The sequence below is a fragment of the Staurois parvus genome, unplaced genomic scaffold, assembly GCF_062004578.1.
Source record: "Staurois parvus isolate SC_StPar_1 unplaced genomic scaffold, SC_StPar_1.0 ptg000415l, whole genome shotgun sequence".
Taxonomy (NCBI): domain Eukaryota; kingdom Metazoa; phylum Chordata; class Amphibia; order Anura; family Ranidae; genus Staurois; species Staurois parvus.
Genome location: NW_028318211.1, coordinates 2,418,534 through 2,443,072, shown reverse-complemented (window position 1 = coordinate 2,443,072; position 24,539 = coordinate 2,418,534). Strand labels below are relative to the sequence as shown.

The 24,539-nt window shown below is 41.0% G+C and overlaps 1 protein-coding gene across 2 annotated transcripts in view; it reads left to right on the top strand.

Moving 5' to 3' along the window:
* Positions 1 to 24,539, top strand: part of SLC12A6 (solute carrier family 12 member 6) — a 76,188-nt gene that overhangs the window by 34,637 nt on the left and 17,012 nt on the right. For both annotated transcript variants that reach the window (XM_089687032.1, XM_089687033.1), the window contains 5 exons: positions 6,592 to 6,690; positions 11,794 to 11,851; positions 13,757 to 13,931; positions 14,051 to 14,169; positions 16,564 to 16,662. In XM_089687032.1, the coding sequence (XP_089543158.1) occupies positions 6,592 to 6,690; positions 11,794 to 11,851; positions 13,757 to 13,931; positions 14,051 to 14,169; positions 16,564 to 16,662 (550 nt within the window). The remainder of the gene's footprint in view (positions 1 to 6,591; positions 6,691 to 11,793; positions 11,852 to 13,756; positions 13,932 to 14,050; positions 14,170 to 16,563; positions 16,663 to 24,539) is intronic.

Here is a 24,539-nt window from a genome sequence, read left to right as displayed (position 1 = left end):
TCTCTACTGCCTATGCTAATATGTAAATTTGCAATAACTCTTAGCCATACATTAAAGTCTACGTTTATACTGACTGGCTTGTATTTATAGCTGCTCTGCTGGTTAAATTCCTGAAGTGTTCAATATTCTATTTTTGCCAAGTCTGCTCTGAGTTTGTGCCTGGAATTATGCAGGTCTTTGTTGGTCCACAACTCGCACATATTTATTTGGGTTCGTTTTAATGCCAGCTCCACCAGCAGTTTATATTTGCATTCTCTTCACTTCCCCCTTGCTCTGTTTGAGCTTACAAAGCTAAGAACTCCCTCTCCAGCCCCCACATGACAACATTGTGTACTTGTGAGCGGCAAGATGCCTGCATGCTGTAAAGTGAGAAAGGGACTAAAACTGGGTATACATTTACTGAAAATCATAGTAAAAATTTAAAAGTGAGCGCTATCCACTCAGCAGCACTCAAGGTAACCAACATAAACCTTACAATAGAATAGATAAAACAGTGCAGCGCTAAAATTATGATTCAAAACAAAGGAAAGTATTAGACGACAAACTGATAATAAAAGTTCAATATAAATGACAGTCTATGTGACTATAAGGTGCCAGGTGACTGGTGAAAACTCGATGGTGGTGCTCCGTGAAAAAATGCAGAATTACACACTCACCAGATGCGTAATAGTTATACGCATTAAGTATCACATCCAGAGATTTCCTCATCAGATATACATCTGGTCAAGGCTGGATCCGAGTAATTTGTTACTGGGCATTTGCTGACTACTACCCTGACGGAGGACCACCTAAGCCTTGACCAGATGTATATCTGATGAGGAAATCTCTGGATGTGATACTTAATGCGTATAACAATTATTCATCTGGTGAGTGCGTAATTCTGCCATTTTTCACGGAGCACCACCATCGAGTTTTAACCAGTCACCTGGCACCTTATAGTCACATAGACTGTCATTTATATTGAACTTTTATTATCAGTTTGTCGTCTAATACTTTCCTTTGTTTTGAATCATAATTTTAGTGCTGCACTGTTTTATCTACTCTAATGTACTGAAAATCATCCAGTTCAGCAGAATCCGGACGCATTTCAGTCCATGTGTACCCTTGTCTGTTAAGCAGAACCCAGACTTATGACTGGCTTCTGTTGAATAGTCATGCTGGAAGCATTCGAATAGTGCTTGCAGCCAATAGTTGCAAATGCCAATTATTGTATTCTAGTTTGGGGGGGTAGTAAGGGGAGTCCCTGCTGTCAGAATACACAAAGTGGGGGAAATCCCTGCATACACATCACTTGTGTTGATGCAGCAATCTGTGAGTTTTTTTTTTTTTTTTTGTCATTCAACCCACTGGTTGAACGAAAAAAAAAAACTGTATACCCTCCTTTAGTTGCATGTTCCCCTGTACCCAGAAGTAATGGGTGGTATCTTTGCTTCTGACAGCTAATTTGAATGGAGTGGAAGTAAAGAAAAGCTAAGTATATGTTGCTGGCGAGGCCATAATTAAAGTGAACTTGTTGCTTTTGCTGCAAGGGAAAAGCACAGGTTTGCTTTAAGCCTATTGCAGTTTCTTAGGCTGGCCATACAAATGGAAATTGTCACACAATTTCAAACACTTTCAGTTGCAAAAATAATCAAACCGACCAGTGCAAGCTACCACTAAATGTTTTAGAGCCTCATTAGGGGCAGGATCTGTGTAGGCTGTACCACTGTGCAAAGAGTATTAGCACTAGTTCTAGAGGTGTGTCAACCTTTCTGACTACTTGTGTCATATATGAAGTACTAAAATATTCCAATACTGATTGGTCACTCACAGGTGGTTACACCTTTTTGTGGCGCTTTACTCTTCTTGCCCTGTTCCCCTCCTGAGGGACTTATTGACCTACAAGTCAACTCGGTTTAGTCCGTATGGCTTACTTCAGTAGCATGGACCTGACTCTTGTATGCCTTTGAACAGTTTATAAACCTGTTCATAGCACTAGCCCTTATGTAAGCCCTAGTGCTTTTTTCTGGCATCCCCATTATGGAATGATCAGGAGTCCTCTCCTGAAAAGTCTGCTTCCCCAATTCTTGTAGTTCAAACAATGCAGAGGGTTCTATCATCTGCAAACCTTGTCTAAATACCATTTACCAACTATCTAGAGTTAGTAATCTTGGGTCACCTTCAAGTGGAGCTGTTTAGCTCAGTTCTTCACTAAGAAAGTCCACTCCATGTGGACATTTATTTACTTCAGGTGTTTATAAAACGCCTTCAATTTTCGCAGCGCTTTACATATATATATTGCACATTCACATCAGTCCGTAACCCTCAAGGGCGTACAATCTAAGGTCCCTAACTCACATTCATACGTACACATAATAGGGCCAATTTAGACAGGATCCAATTAACCTACCAGCATGTCTTTGGAGTGTGGGAGGAAACCGGAGTACCCGGAGGAAACCCACGCAGGCACAGGGAGAACATGCAAACTCCAGGCAGGTGGTGTCGTGGCTGGGATTCGAACCAACGACCCTGTCCCCCTTTGTAATATACAGCGCTGAGTGAACTATTGGCGCTTTATAAATACTGTATAATAATAATAATAGTACTGCCAGGCGGAAGTGCTAACCATTTAGACACTATGCTGAACCTTTGACCCTTTTGTCTATGTGTAACAGACTTTTCCCTGTTTGGGTCTTTTGAGGTTTGTGGGATTATTGGTGGAATTCCTATTTGGTATGCTCTCCTCTTTCTGTGTGGTCTATCAACCCCTTTCAGCTTCTCCCACTATTCCCACCTGGAATCTTGGCAAGGCTCCAAGCTGGTCTCTTTGAGCCAAGAAAACCTGGACTTGTTCGCTAAACTCTGGCCAGGAGGAGATTTATTGTCATCCTGCTGCCAACCCTTTGATCCTTATTCTCTAGACCAGACCGTTCATAAGTCATCAGAGAATCCTTCTGTTAGTTGGTCTTCTGACTTGACCTCTGTTGGACATTATCTGATGTAGGATGCGGTTACATACTGCCCATGCTGGATAGTGTGTAATTTGCCTCTTCTCTATTTACTCTTTAAGATGCTGCTTTCCAGATTCTTTCAAATGTTGATCTACAGATTGAAGAGTGAGAGTTCAGCACTTGGCTGCCCTTACTTGCCTCTTTGGAAGAGGTATCCATCACTAGAAGGTCATGTACTCCACTGAAAGGTCAGTAGGCAGGATGTAGATTCCCTGCAGATAGTGTAAGTCTGGAGAGCTTCCTGGGACCAGGAGATGCCAGAGCTGTGGTCTTCTGCAGAGGTCTCTTTAGATTTCTTCCCCTCTCCTGTTTTTTTTTTTTTTTTTTTTTTGTTTTTGTTTTTTTTTATATTTTAACAAATATTCCTAGTCATAGTTCTAGGATCTGTAAACCTCATTCCTTGGGGGAGGATTTTGCTTCTTACAGGGATGGGTTGGATGATTCTTAAATTTATATTTTTGGTAACTGGTTAGGCAGGCCTGCAGAGCTACTTTCACTCCCCAGAAGCATTGAAGGTATTGGTTGTAAGGAGTCCTATGCATCCTTTCTGATCTTAATGTTCTTGTACACTAACTTGCAAGTATTGTTGATCTCCCTACCCTCTCATTCCGCAGGATTCAGGGTTAGTAACCTTCATTTTTTTCCTGTCTAAAGTGATAGTAAAGGTAAATTTTTTTATTAATATAAAATAGATGTTAAACTTCCTTCTCTGTTCAATGATATTGCACAGAGCTGTCCCTTACCTCCTCTCTTTCAGTCCCCCCGCCGGTGCTGTCCACTCCTCCTTATTCTGGGTTCTCTTTAGCAAGCTGGGAGCTAAGGGGGCACCCAAGCGGGCAATGCTCCCATGGTGGGTTGTGTGCATCCACACAACACACGCACAGCACTGGTAATCCACGACTCACAGGAGTTTGACTGACAGCAGCAGGAGCCTATGGCCTATCCTGCTGCTCGCAGTGTCTCCTGTGAAAGCAGGAAGTGAAAGGAGCTGTGCCAAATCAGGACAGCTCGGGATCTGTGAGTCCGTTAAGTGTTTAGGGGTGGGTGGATTAGATTGTGAGAAGTTGTTTTTTTTACCTTAATATAGATAATGCCTTAAGGTATTAAAACATGAATTTAGAACCACTTTAAAAGAGAACTATAGGCAAAACTTTTTTTTTTTCATTTTGGATAGAGTAAGGGAGGGTTATAACCCCTGTAAGGTTTATTTTTGCCATCTTTGTCCCATTGAGCAGATTTACCTTCCCTTCCTATTCCATAGCTAAACAAGAAGTGAGAAGAAATCCCTGCAAATTAAGGGAATTTTTTGGTGACCCCCCCAGGTCACCAGAACTAGTGTCCCCATTGGAAAATTTCCCCTCTATTACTTTTCTGGGGACAGCCCAAAATTTGGGATTTTTTTTACTTTCACTTCAAATGATAATGGTAAACAGGACAAAAAGAGAGGGTGAATCGCCCTAACGGGGGCACAGACAGCAATAAAAACTGATAGAGATTCTAATCCCTGTTCATTCTATCCGAAACAAAAAAAAAACATTTTGCCTGTAGTTATCCTTTGAGGGCTCTTTCTTTCTACCTATTTTAGATTTTATGCTGTGATGGCTCTCGCTTCCATGGCTATTTCTTGTGGGATTAGTTTTCTAATCTGGTAACATCCTTTCTTATCTTTCCCTGAAATCAAGGACAAGGCGCCTTCACCTTAAGTCTCCTACTGTTAACTGGTTGGTATTTATCTAGATATGCTATATTTGTCCAATTCCTTTCCCTAAAATGCTAGGTTTATGTTTTTCCTGCAGTTAACTGAATTTTTATTTCACTAAGACATGGTGTGTGTCTTTGAGCTGAATCTTAAGAATTTGTTTATCTCCTGGACTTGGCCCAGTAAACATTTATTTCTTGTTGTCCAAATTATTGGTTGGTCTGGTTGCCTCCTGTTTGGGTAGTGTATTGTTCTTCCTGTTTTTAGTTGGATGAGTGGTTTACCCTTCGCTTAGCTGATTTGAGGTGTACCACTCCTTTAAGTGGCAGTTTCTTCTTAGCTGTGGAGCCCTGGGTTGATTCTCTGTGTCCTCCCCTTGGTCATGGTAGTTTTCATATTTTGTGTGGCCTTTCTTCAATTTGCATTGATTGAGGTGATGATTTCTTCAGATAATCTTTTGCAGTATGAGCTCTGTATCTGTTGGTTTTCTCAGTGGCTCTTGTCCACCCCTCAGCTGCAGTGTTTTTGGATGTCCTGACCAAGGGCGGACTGACCATTTGGAAACTCGGGCACTGCCTGAGGGCCCGGGTCAGTAGGGGGCCCCATAAGATGCCCCTGGTACTTTTTTTTCATAGGCTTTTTTGAGTTTGGGCAAGGACACAGGGGCCCCATGAGTTGTCAGTCCGCCTTTGGTCCTGACTGTTTAGGAATTCCAATATTCCCTTGTCCCCCAATGGCTGATAAAGAAAATAGGATTTTTGTACTTACCATAAAATCTTTATCTTGAACTCTATTGAGGGAAGCATGTATCCCCCCCCCCCCCCCCAGGCTATTGGCTGTTTATACTATTTGCTCACAAAACTGAGGCATAACTGTTTAAAGGTGGGATTAAACTTCACCTTAGCAATAAGGGCATACCACATGGTCTGTGCCAAGATACAGTATTAACCTGGAAGTCTGCAGAAGAAGCCAGTTGGAGACAGACACTTTTCAAAGTGTCCCCTTTCAGGGAACATTTTCTCCTTACAGGAGCAGTGTTTGGCAGTGTGGGCAACAGAAGATGTGTTTACACTCTTCTTTTGCTTGACTGAGTAACTGTAGTATAGCGACAGTCACTTAAAGTGGTTGTAAACCTCAGCCATGAAATACGAACAAAGCATATCCCTCTACAGAGTGTACTTGTCTCTATCCAGAGCACGAAGTGTCATTTCTGTCTGCTGCCTCGTTCCTCTGCTATACACATGAATCACTTCTGAAGATTTTTCCTGACACCAAGAGAAAAACAGTGACAGGGGAGGGCACAGTTTGTGATTGACATTATCAACTCTGTTTCTGTGTGAAAGGGGTGTGTGCTTTCCCTCCAATCAGCTCTCAGAGCTCTCTTCGCTGATGTAACTTCAGCTCTATGCTCCTGCTTTTCAGAGCTGAGAGATGAGGTTTACATTCTGCACTTTGGATGTAGAGGAAAGACGGCAGGTACAATTTATGTAGGAGGATTCATTTCATCTCTGTGTATCACCTGAGACCAGTCACTTCATTGGTTATATGGAACACTAGCACATTATGCCATTACCTTGCAGGGGATTTTTTTTTTATCTGCAGTTTACTACTGCAGATAAAAAAGTATGTGAGTATACTTACAAAATATCAAAAAATAAAAACAATGATTAGGAAATATTAAACACAGTTTTATTTAGACTTGTGGTTATTATCATTAGCCTGTCTGTATATGGTTTTTACTAGGTGGTTTCTACTAGTATCCATGCTACAAGATGGATATTTTGTTTTTTTGTTGGTGATCCTAACACTGATTTATTACAAATGAACCTATGGCCCATGGATAAGGATATGACTACTGCTAATTTAATGATATTCTCTAGTCAGCTCTTTACTCTCTTGCAGGAATTATGGCTGGATCCAATCGTTCTGGGGACCTCAAAGATGCTCAAAAGTCTATCCCAATTGGCACAATTCTTGCCATCCTTACCACTTCCTTAGTCTGTATCCTTTTTTGTAATAGATTAGAACCAATGTATGTTCCAATTTATAACATTACAACATAAAATTACAATCAGGTGGTGTCCTTTATCTGAAATGGTAGACCTTGTCATTTATCTCATGGCAGAAGCTAACAACAATATAAAAAAAACAAAACAAAAACCTTTTAATCAAAGGTTGTATGTAACATATGGTTTATAAACCATGCTTGTATACAAATCACAAAGCATAAAGTTAGTCTATACACACAAACCTACTGGAGTCTAACTGATGAAAACTCAATGATTTAGGTGTGCAGATTTCATATACTACAAATTTTACAGCAGCATAGTTCTTAGGAAAGGGGAAGCTGGAAATTGTAGAGCACATATTCTGAAACTGATTAAGTAGGCAAGTAGTCATGAACAAACATAGAATTGATACTATGGAACAGGGGACCATAAACCTATGCCCAGGAATCACATGTGTTTGAGCCAAGCATAAGTAAAAAAAAAAAAAAAATTTTTAAAAAGTGTGTGGGTAGCATGTCCCTGCAGTGCTTGAGTATATATAATTTCTTTGTGGCGTTTTATAGTGCCACTGTTTTGAGTGAATCTATTTCTGTTTTAGGTTATGCTTATTTGCCTGTTTAGTTGTAGTCAGTTTGCTCTGCAGTTTGCAGTTCCCCTCAAATATTTGTGCTAGAAACTATGTACTAGGCTCTTCTAATCATGCTGTTTTAACTATTGTGGTATACAAAATTGGTACATTGTGTCTTTATTGTTATGCACAAAGGCCTGTGATCTTTGTATCCTCAATCATGCTTTGTGAGTAACCTTTTGTTTGATATCAGTTTTAATCTGTTTGCTCTGTGGTTGTTTTGTTTATCCATCAACTCTAATGCAGGCCATAGACTGGTCGTTTCTCGGCCAAATTTTCATCCGCATGAAAAATCGGCTGATATTCACGCCGTTCGTGGGGCCAGCCCGTCGACCGTTTTTTCGTGGATCTTCTGGTTTATTTTTATCGGTCATGCTGGCAGCATCGGCAATGGGGCCGACCGATTTTTCGTTTATCAGCCGACAATTCGGCCGATAAACGGCCCGTCTATGACCTGCATAATTCTGTGTTATGGTTTGCATGCTGTTTTGTTTTCTAGTTATTCTTTCTGTTTTATATGAACATTTGATGTCAAAGGACGAAAAACTACCATTTTTTGTGGACATTGGTGGCAGCATTGGCAATGGGGCCGACCAATTTTTTTCGTTTATCGGCTGACAATTCGGCCGATAAACGGCCCGTCTATGGCCTGCATAATTCTATGTTATGGTTTGCATGCTGTTTTGTTTTTTAGTTATTCTTTCTGTTTTGTATGAACATTTGATGTCAAAGGACTTTTATTTATTTTTCCTGAATCACCTTCTTTGTATACAAACCACCACTGAGCACAAGGAGCAATGACCATTGCATACTGCTGCTGTTTCGGGCATAACGCATTTTTTTTTTTCTACAGCCAGTAAACTCCCCAGCTTGTTATCCTATGTGTCCATGCACATGTATGCTTTTATTAGCATTTTTTGGCAGGGGAGTTTTCAGGCTGTAAATAAATTTACTGTTTGAAGAGGAGTTTTTTGGCTTTAAAAATGCTCCAATGCTGAAAAACGCGACTATCCGGAGTTTGAGCATTTTTGAGCCTCAAGCTTTTGGGGGAGTATAGTTTTGATAAAACATCTCATGGGGCCCCCTACTGACCCCGGGCGCTCGGGCAGTGCCTGAGTTTCCAAATGGTCAGTCCGCCCCTGCTTGTACTATATGTAATCCTGTTTCACTATACATAAAACATTATGCAGGGAGAGCTATGTTACAAGCATGACATAACATTTGTATTATCTTCACAAAAAATTGTTGCACCCTATTCAAGTGAGCTGAATGCAGTGGTTACCTTCAGCCAGCTTGTACATTCTGTAGTAAAGTATGAGCTTGCCGGAGGAACCACTGCATGTGGTGTAGTAGGAATTCACACGCACCTAGAATTGCTGAATACATTCAATTACTGGGGAGCCAAATCAGCACAAGGGACATAATGTACAGTCCATAGGATGTCTCGCTTGGACTGATACTTCTGCTGTTCGAAGTCCTCCTCTCTCCTTGAATTACAGTTTCTGTGCATACATTTTAGGGCTTGTTCACGTTGCCTGCATGCTAAATGCATAGTTTTAGATTGCGTGCAACGGTCAGTTTTTAGGCACAGTGTGCGATGTGGTGAGAAGTAGTGCAATTCAGAGCATTGCACGGTTTCCTTTTTTAAATTTTTTTAAGCTTTATTTGAAGTGTCAAAAGTAATGCTTCATTCATGTGTCCACACATCAGCGCAATGCGTTGTGCTGCAATGCAGTTGCAAGGGGTGTCTCTCAGCACGGCCGGTGCTACCACTAGGAAAACTAGGTAGCCGGGGGGATTTGTGCTAGGAGTGGGGATTGGGGATGTGTGCTAGGAGGGGGGATTTGGGGGATGGGATTGTGCTAGGAACAGATGTGTTAGGAGGGGGGATTAGTGCTAGGATAGGGGATTTTGGCAGGGGAGGTAGGGTTTGTGCTGGGAAGGGTAATTTGGAGAGGGTTGTGCTAGGAGGTGGGATTGGGGGGATTTATGCTGGGGGGGTGGGATTTGGGGGAGAGGATTTGTGCTAGAGTGGAAAATTTGAGGGGAAAGAGGATGTGTGCTGGGGGGGGGGGGGGGGGTGAAGTAGGTGAAGTGTTTTTTTTTTTTGTTTTTTTTGTTTTTTTTTTTTGGGGGAGGGGGGCAAGTAGCTGGTTTTGTCTAGAGCGCAATATAGTCTAGCACCGGCCCTGCCTCTCAGTGTGCTGTAGTAAAATGCTTCATGTCTGCATTTTACCACAAGGCACCTCCTATCTGCATTGCTGTGTGAATGGAGCACATACTGTAGAAAACAATTGTGTTCTATGTGTCTTAGTGGTGACTAGTGTTTATCCAGTACAGAAAAACACCAGTCACTACACTATGATTGAACACGCATTGAACCTGGTGCAGAAAGGTATATACAGTATATTTGGCTGTATTATAGACAAGGGTATTCTTGCACCGTAAAGCTAAGAAAGAAATCATGCTGAAGACTCATGCATACTTTCTCAATGTCATTTTACAACGCTTAAATCAATTTAATATCCGTCTGGTGGAAGTGTCCGCAAGTAACCCGTTATAAATATTGAGCGCATGAAAAAATAATGGAAATTGGACTTGAAATGTAATCTACCCATAACCTATCTGAAATACTTATGCTAGTGCTAAGTGCCTCTGCATTATATTAATTTCCATTTGCCAGTCAATCCTGCATAAACACTTTAGGCGTTCCCTAAATGTAAGGGTATGTATATGTCCCTGATTACATGACAGATGACAGAATATGTCTGGCTTTCTGAAAATAAATGCTAATAATAAAGTTCCAAGTACTAATTTTAAACAGTTTGTAAATGATAGCATACCTTACATTTAGCTACATTTTATCTATTTTCCTATGGTCTCGATTACCTCCATTGGACATTTACATGTTTCTGTAAAATTATGGAAGCAGGATATGTAATGTGTATTAAATATGTATAATGTTTTAGAAATGGGTGAATGAATCAACAGTGCTCGCATATTATTGTAATACAGTTACCAGGACTGTCTCCGATTCCCCACCCACGGGGGCTATGCCTCCAGGATCATCACTCCCAAAACTGTCCTGTGGCTGAGCTGGGACATCAAAGTTTTTTTATTCTACGAAAATGGTTGTGTGACTTCATGGTATATTTGCATGCAGGTGAATGAATCAATGTGTTAAATAATAAAGCAGAATGCTTGATATCAGTTGAATACACAGTTGAAATACTGTGTGAATATGAATAGTTTTACCTGTGAAAAAATGTGCACACAATTCTACCACACAGCAAAACCTGAAAATAACTTCCCAATTTCCTCCTTCAGTCTTAGTTTCCCGTGTCTTCTGTCTCCTTATTGGACAATGAATTGGCAGTATGAGGGTTTATTGTTGAATAAACAGGCATTAAAGACATGACATTGGAAGCTCCAGATTGAAAACAGATTATCACCTACAATGTTGCAGGGTTTTGTGTCACATGAGTGATCCCTGTAAAAGTACAATTATACCGACAGAAAAAAAACATTTATTGAAAAGCATAAAATATGTGTAATGCATATACAATTTTTAACTTGGTATGTAGCTGTTTACCCGGAGTGCCCCATGTTATACCATAAATGTCTACAGAGAAGTTTCATAATTGTAACATATGATTTGCTTTTTTGGCTAAAGAATGATTCCCAATGTTTAAAACTAGGGATGCACCAATACCGTTTTCACTAGCGAGTACAAGTACCAATGCTATCAACTGATACAGAGTACCGATACCTTTGCAGTGCGATTTGAACCCATACAAAATGAATGCATTGTGATTCCTGTCCAAATCTCATGCGGTTTCCCCCATCGCTCCTGTTTGATCCCACATGTTAAAAGTACATAATATATCTTGCATGTCAAATCCAAAACCAGGACCGCTTGCTGTGCTCACAGGGCTGGAGGAGATATAGGAAGTTCTGGGACCTCTGTGAGTATAGGGCAGAAGTGATGTCAGCTTGGGGGTGGACCAGCCTATACATCTTCTCCAGCCCTGTGAGCGCCACAAGCAGCCGTGGTTTTGGATTTGACATGCAAGATATATTATGTACTTTTAATATTTGAGTTGTTATAACAATAAGAAATTGTTTGCTTATTGATGCACTTCTTAGATGGTGCTTCCCTGTCTTTCTATACTGGGATCACACAGGAGTGGTGGTGAAACTGCATGCGATTTGGGCTTGAATCACACTGTATTCCTGTTCCAATCACATGCGATTCTTTGCAGTGAGATTTGAGCCCATTAATTTTGTATGGGCTCAAATCGCACCTCAAAGGTATCGGTTTCGGGTATTGGGAGCAATTGCAGGAGTATTCGTGCAAGTATTTGGTATCGTCGCTGATATCGGTATTGGTGCAACCCTGTTTAAAATTTTATGTTGTACATAACCAGTTTTGCTTATAGTTAATTTCCTTAATTCTGTGGACTTTAGATCTTAGTAATGTTATCTTGTTTGGAGCCTGCACTGATGGAGTGGTGCTCAGAGATAAGTAAGTATCGTGCAAAGTAAGTATTGTGCAGTTCTTTCTTTAAAGTGGCATTAAACCCAAAAGCAAACGTTTATTATATTGCAGCTTACCAATTCATTTTCTTTTAAGGTTTTCTTACCTTTATTTCACCTGGTGATCCAGGCAGTGAGTCACTTCTTTTTCAAAAGAACAAGTTCACCTGCAGATGTAGCAGTTGCAGGGATGAGACAAACCATTTACCAGTGACAGGGGTGCTTACAATGATTAGTTTATCCCAAAAGAAAAAAAAACTGTTGCTCTAACAGCTTATAAAGTATTAAGCTGGTCATATATTATATATCATGTATATATCATATAGTATACTATTTTTTAACTTCAATTTCCTTTAGATTTACCTTCAACTATGTAGTGCAAGGGCCTGCCTGATTGCATGCAAATTGAAAGTTTTTAGGTTTGGCCTCATATTATATGGTTTTGGTAAGTCAAAAGAAAAATTGGACAAGAAAATTGTATATTCTATAACCTTAGCTGGAGTTTGAATTCAATTTGTCAGTGTATCTGAATCTGCTAGTACATCTAACACTCCTTGCCCCCCAGACTGACAATGCTGCTGTCCACCTGTGCTCCTTCATCCAGAGTGGTGGCACTCTAATACAGGAGATGTGTTACTGGCAAGATCCCCAGGTGAAAACAAAGGTGGGAAAAAAGCTTAAAAAAACTAAAACTAATGCAGCCACCACATCTGAGGATTTTTTTAAGCTGCAATATATTACATTTTTGGTTTTGAGTTTTACACTACTTTAATTATCCACATATTATACAGCACTGCTCTCCAAAATGTAAATTCCTTAAATGGCCCTTTTTAAAGTTTCCCCTACCACCCTGAATGGTAGTCGCCAAGTAAAATATTTCCCTTTATTCATTCTCCTGAAATCTTTACTGTGTGGCCTGGCCCAGCACTGTGCACACTTTGAAGCACAAACTTCTCCTTCCCCATCTAGCTCCTACTCTGCATGCACACCACTCAACCCATGCATTCCTTTGATTCTGTCCATAGCCCTGAGGAATGGCTGATGGCTACAATGAGTATGAACTAGCCATAGGACTGAATGGGCCGAGCGGCATGCATGTACAGTAGGAGCTGGACACTGTTGGAGTTTTGCTGCAAATGCTGTGTGGCATTGGGAAGATCCAAAAAGAGAATATCTTAGGAGATGATAGTAAGTGTTATGCTAAAGGATTTTGCATGCAATGTGAAGGTCATGTGACCCATTTTTCAGAAAAACTGCATGAGATAGCAATTCATCAAAGTAAATTATCGAATGTGAGGTGAATACAGCATACTGATGTAAGGTTGACCTTAAAAACAAAACTTGCCAAAAAATTTTCACAAGGTAAATGTAGCTCCTGCCAGGCATAATAGGTTGGAGATATGATGGGAATTATAATGTATGATTAGGGTAGGAAAAAAGATTAACATGATTTAAAAAAGGGCAAATCTAAAAGGATCGGGGGAGAAAAAAGTTAGGGATCCTTGAAAGTATCTGACAGGTATACATTGTATTAGGTCATAAATAGTTAGAATATTCGATGTTTAGTGGAGGAAGGACAGTTAAAAGAATATTTATGTATTCAGTTAGAAATCTAGTTTGGTTGTGAATTGTAAAATGTTTGTTAAACAAAGCATCGTAACTTCAATTTTATTCTTGGGTTAATTAGAGATACAGAAAACCTTGTAGCAGCTTTCATAATACATTGTAGAGATGAACCTTGTTGTTGGTAGACTAGATGATGTTGCAGTAGTCGGAGCAAAAATATGAAGGCATGAACAGGAACATGAATGGTCTCTTGCTATGGGAGCAGAAGAACTGATTGGTGGCTTGTGCAGATGCGTTCAATATGACATCTAGGGTTTGTTTCTTGCAGGTTTGGAGATGCAGTAAAGGGAACTCTTGTAGTAGGTGCCCTCTCTTGGCCTTCCCCTTGGGTCATAGTGATTGGATCATTTTTTTCTACCTGTGGAGCAGGACTACAGAGCCTGACGGGTGCCCCACGACTTCTTCAGGCCATTGCCAAGGATGGAATCATCCCTTTCCTGAGGGTAACAACTGAATGAATGTTGATATTTTTAGATACTGTATCTAGGTAATTCAGGAAAAATAGATTTGCACGTAAAAGGTAAGCAATAACCTTTTTCTTTTTTCCCTTTCACAAAAACAGGTATTTGGTCACGGAAAGAGCAACGGGGAACCTACTTGGGCATTGTTGCTTACAGCTGGAATTGCTGAGCTGGGGATTCTCATTGCTTCTTTGGATTTGGTAGCACCAATCCTGTCCATGTATGTAATTTCATTACCTGCAAGTCAAGTGATTTATATACAATATTAAGTACAAACAACTTTAATTTGGATATACAAATTCAAAATTCACTACCGTAGTTTGTATGTAGTTTTCCAGGGAGCACAGTACAGTAGTAACCAGCAGATTGATCGCTCATTAACTTTTATGACTGTTCATTACCTTTTTTATTTTTACAAATAATTTACATTTTGGAAGATATAATGGATAACCACAATATAAGTATGCTATCTTGACCAGTAAGATAAAAGTTATTATTGACAATAGATTTAACTACACAAGTGCATTTGTATAATGTGCATTATTGTAATCAAAGTACTGTTGGCCAGTTACGATTGAACCTTTACAGTACTATTTTAGTTATATATATATATATATATATATATATATATATATTATTATAAAGTGTAGAAAATAGTGGAACTATACCATGTTTTATTCAGATACTCCATGTTGTTGTGTGTTAATAGTTTTCTTGTTGTTCACTTATGCTTACATTGGCTTTCTAAATCATTCACATACCTTTTTTTTCCAGATTATTTCACAGTTTTTAATTTTAAAGTGAAAAGTTGTTTTAATTGTGGACATACACTTAAGTATGCAAAATTTACATACAGTTCCCCTATTTATTCTTCCTAGTATATCTGTTGGATTTTGGGGTATGCCATTCTTTTTATTAGTGCCTGTGTTCTGTTGTGCAGTCACTGTAATTCATTCTGACATCCATTCTGTCTGTATGACTTCACATCTACTAGGTTCACAGATGTGACTTCATTGTTCAGTCATATTACACTGATATTGTAATTGGTCTTAAGAGAAGTCATTGTCATGTTTGTTCTCATCTCTGCTCACCACTGTTCCATGGTCTATTGCACTGAAAAGAATGGCAAGATGTTACTCTATATTTTAAGTGAATATAGGACTGATCTAAATCTTTTTTCGGGAAGACTACATGTCTCAGTATAGATGGCCATATAAGCAAATAATTGGCCGGTTCAGCAGGAACCAGCTGAATTTCCATACATCTATGGGCAGGTTGGTTGTATTGCAGTTGATTTCTCCATCAACTTCAGTACAACCAGCCTGTTGGGTTTTTTCATGTGATCACTGCTGGTGGCTAAAGCCTCCAGCAGTGATCATCGTATTCTGACAGCTAGGAAACCTCCTGCTACCAGAATAAAATAGTGCAGCGGGAGGGATTGAAGGAAAGAAAATTGTACAATGTATGGCTGCTTAAGTCTCAGCACAGTCTTAAAAAGAAATAATTTTAAAACAGAGGGTCATACTTTAATTACTTTTATATTCAGTTTTGTTCTAACAGACAACAAGACATGATAAGCTGTAGCTGAAAATAGTGTATTATTAGTGTAATAATTAAACGGTTTAGCTCCTCACATGTGATGTATCAGTCATTTGTCTGCCATACTAGATTACTGTTTTACAAATCCCCCCTCACTCCTCCTTGAGTGACAGCTTAGTACTGACAGTGTCAAGAAACGAATACACAAAATGAAAGCAAGAGCTGACCATAAACTCTAGAAATAAACAGACACCATAGAGTTCTGGAAAAGAGGCTGTACAGCTGAATATTCAGTATTAAAATGTATGTAAACCCAAGAACAGAAAATGTTTAGGTTTTATTCTCCTTTTGTTTTCGCCTGATAATCCTGCCAGTAGTACACTTCCTGTTACAGGGAAATAACACTCAACGCACTGTATCTATGAAGGAACATCATTGTCACTTCGGTGTGTTTCGACTACAAAATGGCTTCTCCTCTCCTCTTATCAGTAACCTAGAGGGAGGTGTACTGTAGTTCACGAGGCGAGCTGGGCAGGGCTAATAACACTGCCTGATTATTGTAGTGCAGTGAGTACAAAGGATATTCAAACTTCATGGATTTCTGGCAGGAATAGTTGGTATATTTTTTGTCCTTTATTGAACTGATATAACATAGCACTTTCAGTTGTATATTTACCAGACCAAAATGGAGCAAATAAGAGAAGTTATTTGTTAGGGTTTGTATACACTATAACTCTTAGTAATAGCTGATCATATTTTATAGTAGAGAAGCTGTGATGCATCTTTATCCATCTTTCTTTGTCTTTAACAAATAGCATACACTAGGCTTAATTCTCACAAGCTATCACCGCAGGATTTGTCTACTTCTTTTCAAAAAGGTGACCGTTATTTTCAGCTGGGTCCAATGAGATTTGAAATTTACAGTCATGGCTGAAACATAAAAAGTCTTAAACTTATGTTAAAGCTTTTTGAATTAAGCCTAATGTGTTACAAAATATAGTATAGTTTACAGATGCTGAAGTCTGTTTTGTCTAGACCCTATCCATGCCCTCAGTCTCATGTTGCTTTATCATAGGTTTTTCCTGATGTGCTACCTTTTTGTCAACTTGGCTTGTGGGTTACAGACTCTTCTCCGTTCTCCAAACTGGCGGCCACGTTTCCAGTATTACCACTGGTAAGTTCCATCATCATATCTTCCAGCCTTCCTGTTTGATTTTAATTCATTTTATTTTCAGGTTGTCAAAAAAATATTGATTTTACTTTTGCTTGGTTCTTACTCATTAAGACCTTGTTCATACCTGTCAAGGTCCTACCTTTTCCCAGAGGTTATGTTTCTCCATGTGCTGGCATCCATGTTGGATTTCTGCAGAGCATGATGGGAATCTTTTATGCCTTCTGGTCTCTGAGGTCCATCCCCCAGAGGGGTGTGGTTGATTACATATAAGCCTGTGGTCCGCACATGCCCTTTGCACTTGTGTCTTTGTGTTGTTATTACTCTGTTCTGACTCTCGTGACTCTCCTGGAATCTGACTCGGCTTGTGACCTGACCATTCTTTGTGTTCTCCTTTGATCTGACCCTCCGTTGCTGAACTCGACCCGTGACCCGTGATTCTCGTCTGCTGTCCTGTACCGTTTTGTCCCGTTGTTGTCGACCCAGCCTGCCCGACTACTCTATTGTCTTTTCCACCAGCTACACACCATTGGCGGCGGCCATTACCGCAACTGAGGTGTCTCGGGGGCCGCGACCTGGTTCCTGGCTGCGTCAAGTCCATCCCCACCATCAGGGGCCCTGGCGAAGGGCAGCCTGGGACTTAGACTCAGTGTTTCCAAGATGCCTTGCAAGCTGACAGGAGTGAGAGTGGCCTGCTGTTTGTCCACGGTGGTGGTGTCTGACCCTTATACTGGCATTTCAAGAGTGTCTGCACTGCAATCCATCTTCCTGCTCATAGTGGTGGCTGCACAGGATTTACATGGGACACATCACATGACTCAGGCTGAGTTTTCTTATATGTGTGACCTCTACCATCTGTTTTCATGTGTACTATTTCAATAAAGGTATCACTGCACTATGAAGCTCCTTTGCACCCTTGTTTACCCTCCTTTTACAGAATGTGCTTTGGATCCCCAGTTCAGCTTCAAGGGGCAGCAAAGGCACAAAGCAAGTGACAGCTTTCTTATGTTTAGCACACAGTTACACCTCCAGGATGATCGTAATTGATATTACTTGATATTACAGGTACTTCGGTCTGTGGGTGGTGGTTGTCGCAAGCCAGTGCGTTACATTGTTATTAGGCCTGCCTGTCCGTTCCTCAGCTCCTGCCCTGACAATACCATACGTGCATAGAAAACTGATGGAAACTTATGCACACATTTCACTTGCAGAGACGTCAGTTTTCATACGAGTTTATACCAGTTGCAGATTTTGGCACAGAAAAGTCTGCGTGTGATACTAGTGTTGTGGTGTGAACAAAGCACATAGAGAACAATTGAGTTGGTTGTGCCTTTGCAGAATGCATGCAGATAAACTGAGGCCTCTGCACTATGGTGTGAATGAATCCTTAAAGTTTACATTGCAAAACGTCACAGGAATTTAAATTATCATACATAATTCAAATTTAATGCTGAAAGTTATCTTATGAAAGCGAGAACTGGGGTAGTTCTGAGTATGGGAGTTTTGACATTGAAAATAGATGTAATAATAGAATAACCCAAAAACCTTAGGCCACCTCTTATACCTAATTCTCTCCTCATCTGAAATGAGAGAATCTCTAAATTAATGTTTAAAGCGAAATTAAATTTAATGGAAGACTTCCCTTCACCTCTTGTCCTGGTGACAACTCTAACATTTTAGGTTTCTCCTCGCCTTTTCTTTCAGTGACAATGGTCACAAGTACAAATAGAGTGGTGAATCTCCACTGCAGAGGTAAATATAGCAATAAAAAATTGACATGCTAAGAATGAAAAAAAAAAAACCTTAAACCCAAGGCACTTTGTGACTTAATTATAAAGTACTTCCTCCTACTATGAAATAAACCTTCAGTGAATAAAAAAAATGTATTTAAAAAACTGCAAATGCAACAAAGTATAGAATTATTGTGTACAATATCCTAATATTTACTGTATTTAAATCTCAGCATATCAATTACGATCATCCTGGAGGTGTAACTGTGTGCTAAACCTAAGAAAGCTGTCACTTGCTTTGTGCCTTTGCTGCCCCTTGAAGCTGAACTGGGAATCCAAAGCACATTCTGTAAAAGGAGGGTAAACAAGGGTGCAAAGGAGCTTCATAGTGCAGTGATACCTTTATTGAAATAGTACACATGAAAACAGATGGTAGAGGTCACACATGTAAGAAAACTCAGCCTGAGTCATGTGATGTGTCCCATGGAAAGCCTGTGCAGCCACCACTATGAGCAGGAAGAGGGATTGCAGTGCAGACACTCTTGAAATGCCGGTATAAGGGTCAGACACAGGGGCGGACTGACAACTCATGGGGCCCCCGGGCAATAGGGGATCATGGGGCCCCTGTGTCCTTGCCCAAACTCAAAAAAGCCTATGAAAAAGGTACCAGGGACATCTCATGGGGCCCCCTACTGACCCCGGGCCCTCGGGCAGTGCCCGATATTCCAAATGGTCAGTCCGCCCCTGGTCAGACACCACCGCTGTGGACAAACAGCAGGCCACTCTCACTCCTGTCAGCTTGCAAGGCATCTTGGAAACACTTTTTTGGAGAAACTTCCCCTACATCAGCTTAACCCAGTTAATCTGTAAACACCCTTGTGAGTGCAATACCTACTGTCTGTTTTTAAGTGTATCCTTTTAATAAAGGCATTACTGCGTGGGCATGGTCTGGCGTGCAGGGGAAATGGCAGCTTAATACCTGAGCTCCGAGTCTGCCGGAGAGTTTATGCAGCTTTTTTGGGGCGCTGACTGCACGATGGGCAAGGTAGGCAGATCCCTGCCTTTCACAAACACCCCGCACTCCTGCTTGGGGAAAAATCTCCCGGAGATTTTTCGTACCCAGCCTGCAGACACACAGGGGCCTATGCCTCCTTCCACAAGTGGGGAGGCATCAGACTTGCCTAGCGGTTCCATGCCGCGCTCTAGCAAGGGAGACACAGAGGCGATGCTGTCTATTATTAAACAAGTGCACAAGATGTCAGATCTGCAATCAATAGCAGCAGACATTAAAAAGGCTTTAGCGGAGGCAGTGACAGACCTCAAAGAAGAACTCAGGGGTGTCTCGGACAGGCTGATGGAGGTAGAACAGGCGGCGGAGAGACACGATGCCGACATAAGAGAATTGCCACACCAAGCAAGTCGATATAATGTGCAGTTTATTGATTTGAATAGCAAACTAGAGGATCTTAATAATAGAGGCCGGAGAAACAATCTTAGAGTTCGCGGAATCCCAGAATAGGTAGAATATGCTCAGCTACCAGCAGCATTACAATCTCTATTTAACACCTTACTCAACAAACCTCTAGATTCGCCTATAGTTCTGGATCGTGCTCACAGAGCCCTCCGCCCAATGGGCAAGGAGGGGGATCCACTCCGGGACATTATATGTTGTTTTGTGGATTATCAACTAAAGGAGGATATCTCTCAGAAAAAGAGCAAGAGGAATTTACTTTTAATGGGGCGGAGGTGAAAATATTTCAGGACCTTTCCCTAATTACTATGCAGCACAGAAGGGCAGTTAGGCCATTGCTTCAGATCCTAAGAGAACGCCGCATTCCATACAAGTGGCGTTTCCCATTTGACCTCACAGGTATGCTTCAGGAGAGATAACATAGCATCTATACTCCCTTTGACCTTCCCCAATTTTTTGAGTGGCTACATGTCCCTCCAGTCCTGATCCCAGAATGGTGCCAAGCATTCCAGCTACTGGACCTGTGGAAGAAATCTCTTCAAGCGTCCGATTTGTGAACCCCTCGATGGAAAGGAACATATCGTAGAAGTCTTCTGAACAATGTTTCCGACTCGCATCAGGCCTAATATGGACATCTCTGTTTTCCTGTCATACTGTTATTGCCCATGCCCATTTAAGTGAAGACTGCTTAGTGAGGTTGCCATCATTTGGCTTGGTTGCCTGCCAACTCGGCTTACAGATGTCAAGAAGATATCACATCCTATAATCTTTGGCCTCTATGGCTTCTTGTAGGCCTTAGGCGGTAAACTGCAGGACCTCTTGTACCCATCATATCTTGGTCTTCCATTTGGGGGGGGGGGGGGGGCGGTAATGATATATTATATACTGGAAGTTATGTTTTGTCAGTTTTCTGGTCTTGCCTTTTTTGCCCTTCCATCCCTTGCTCCCCCCCCCCCCCTTTTTTTCCTCCCTGGCTCCCTCTCTCCTTGCCCCCCTCCCCCCTTTTTTTTTATTTCTATTTTTTTTATTTTTATTTTTTTCTTCTCTTTCATTTGTGTTTGCCTGCCTGTCCCCTCCCCTTCTCCCCCCCCCCCCTCATTTTGCTAAGTTGTTAGGATGATGGTGGTGAATGAGGGATCCTTGGGGGTTAAGAGGAAATATGACTTGTGCCCTGTTAAGGTTTGATGTGTCAGTCCTTATATTGCCTGGTAGACACCCGATGTTGCTGCTTTGACCCCCGGGGATATCTGTAGGTATACAATATATTTCCTACTTTGTGGGTTGCGTGTTCTGGTGACCGAATCCTAAGTGATCTTGATATACAGGATCGGTGTGTTGGATCACGAGACGGATATCTGGCTCTTTGGGCAAATAGTGTACTTTAATATTTCTGTTATATTTTATGTTTTAGTTCATATTTGCATCTATGTCATACTTGATGGTTGATTTTGTTGGGAGTGACGAGAAGACGGCTCAGCCTAGATGGTTTGCAGTGTGCTCTTAAGTATATAACTGCCCAATGATTACCTTGGCCAGACTGCTTTTTGGTTTGAAATCTGCTTCCTTCTGCCCGGTTACACTTTAATTTAATAACATTACTACTTTCTGGCGGACAGGGGTTTTCTTGTCTTGCGCCTTGGATTTACTTTACCCCAAGCAGCTGGGCAATTGCCTGGCTGACCTTTTTTCAGTTGTTTAAGTGAAACTTGGGTTAGTTATTCCCAAATCCCTGGTTGTAACCAGGTTTCACCCGAAACTGCCTACTCTTTATCTTTTTCATTTACTTTTCCTTCTTGTGTTCATATATCTGAATTCTACTTCTGCTCTACCTTGTTCTTTCTTTCTCTCCTTCCTCCTCATCATCTTCCTCTTTCTTGTGGGCTTCCCCCCCCCCCTTTTTTTTTTTTCTTCCCTCCACCCTCCCACGTTCCTTCAGGGAGGAGATCGAACGAGCAGTATGACTCCATTGGGGAATATGCCCTTTGCACGCCATTTAAAAATGTTCTCTCTAAATGTCAGAGGACTGAATGTTCCTGAGATACAGTCTATGATTTTATCACAAGTTTCTAAACAAAAGGCCAATGTTGCCTTTCTCCAGGAGACACATTTTAAAAACTTGCAAATTATTATAAGTATCCCCATTTGTATCATGCTTCGGCCTCTGAGTCGAAGTTGAGAGGGGTGGCGATCCTCCTTGCTAAATCTTTGCCCTTTTTCTTTGCTGAACAATTGGTGGATCCTGAGGGCTGGTATATTTTTGCCAGGGGCTCTGTGTATAATCGACCAATTACACTAGCGAATATTTATAGCCCCAATACGAAACAAATGTCCTTTATGCGTAAGGTTGTAGAAGAGTTGACGTCATTCACCTCGGGACTCCTGATTTTGGGAGGTGACCTGAATGTACCTTTTAGAACCACTTTTGGATTCGTCGACTGGGACTTCTGCCATCCCATACAAAGCTCTCAAACAAATTAAAGTTCAACTGCCCTCTATGTTTTTACACGACTCGTGGCGGACTCATAACCCCTCTTGTAAAGAATACATACTATTCTCATATACCTAAGTATTCGTGTATTGATTACCTCTTTTTATCTCAAGCAGATCTATCATACTTGTGTAACGTTACTATCAAACCGCTTTATGCCTCTGATCACCACCCAATTACCATGACACTCCAATTTCCTGAACGGGATCTAAGAACCAAATTTTGGCACTTAAATCCTTCCTTGCTGGGAGATCCATCCCATTTGGCCCAATTTCAGGAACATTTACGAGAGTTTTTCACTCTCAATTACACCCCTGATACCTCCCCAATGATTCAATGGCTAGTGCATAAGTGTGTAATGCGGGGACACTTTATCACCCTTTCCACAAAAATGAAATAGTCCAGGCAGGCTTTAGTAGATAGGCTTATTGCCCATAATTATACTTTGGAAATTAAACATAAACGCTCACAGGTGGTGCAGTCCTTTTGATGCTTTGATTCAAGCCTGACAAGTTGGAGAAATTGGATGGTAAGGTATGCAGGAAATGTACTCCTTCGTTCGAAACTCTTTTATGAACATGCCAATAAAAATGGTCATTATCTGGCAAGAGCACTCTAGAAAACCAAACAGGATATGACCGTTCACTCCATTAAGGATCAGTCGGGCAAATCTACGGAAGCTATTGTATCTGTTTGTTCAATACTACGAAAAACTATATAACTTATCGTCGACAGGAGGTCCTCTGGGAAGTGCCTCTGACCACGCGAGTGCAATTCAGACGTTCCTCCATCAGTATGGATTTCCTCTTTTACCCCTTAACGTAGCTGAATCCATTGATAAGCTAATTTCAACTGAGGAGGTTCTAGCGGCACTTAAGAGCATGAACCCAGGTCCAGACGAAGTGCCCACTTTATATTACAAAACGTTTCAGGATTTGCTTCTCCCTCATTTTTTGTGAGCATTCAATTCGTTGGAGGAGCACTTGACACCCCCGATTCAACTTTTAGAAGCTCACCTCAAGTCCAAATATACCACCCAATTTCCGTACTAGACATAGATGTGAAATTGTTCGCAAAAGTTCTTGCTAATCCTCTATTGGCTTACCTTAAATCGTGGGTGTCGTTGGATCAGGGGAGTTTTATCCCAGGCAGAGAGGGTCGTGACAATACGATTAAGGCTTTGGATATACATCACTGGCTGACCTTGTCTAAATACCTTGGGTTTTTTCTCTCCATGGATGCAGAAAAAGCATTTGATAGGGTATCTTGGGAATATATAGCCGCAGTGCTATCAAATGCAGGACTGTGGTTCCGAATGCAGCCCTTTATTGGCTCCTTTATACTCCAAACTATCGGCCTCAGTGAAGGTCAATGGGTTGTTGTCCAAGGCTTTTTCAATTGCAAATGGAACGAGACACGGCTGCCCCTTGTCTCCCATTATTTTTGTGCTGACATTAGAACCCTTTTTGAGACTAGATTCGAGCAGACCCTGATATAGCTGGCATAACAATTAGTCGCATATTTATAAGGTGGTGGCTTTTGTGGATGATATCCTTCTGTTCCTTTCTCATCCCTTAACTAATCTCCCAGCTCCAGTAAAGGTGATCAGGGAATACCAAGTGTTCTCAAGTTTCATACTCTACCTTCCGAAATCGCATGCTTTTAACATCACGCTCTTGAAGGATATGCTTGCTCAATGCCAACGAGAATTCCCATTTGAATGTCAGTTAAACGGAATCATATATTTAGGGATTTTTTTGCCGGCATCACTATCGGATTTGTATTTTCTCAATTTCCAGTCTTTGCTTCGCAAAATAGAAGATGATTTAGTTAATTGGAATATCCTCCATTTTTCTTTCTTGGTTCGGCAGAGCGGCAGTGATCAAAATGACCATATTGCCACAATGCCTGTATCTTATGCAGGCTATTCCAATCTCACTCCCCCGAATCTTTTTCCACACGACACAGCGCCTATTCTCTAGATTTATATGGAAGAGCAGCACCCCCAGGATGAGTTTATCTCAACTATGCCAACCAAAAAGCAGGGGAGAGTTGGGAGTGCTGATCTTGGGTCCTATCATAGAGCCTGCCTGCTCACCAGAATGGTGGATTGGCATATACATGCACAGATGAAGGATTGGGTTGGACTGGAACAGGAGATAGCAGCTGGACGGTTAGTGTTGATACCCTG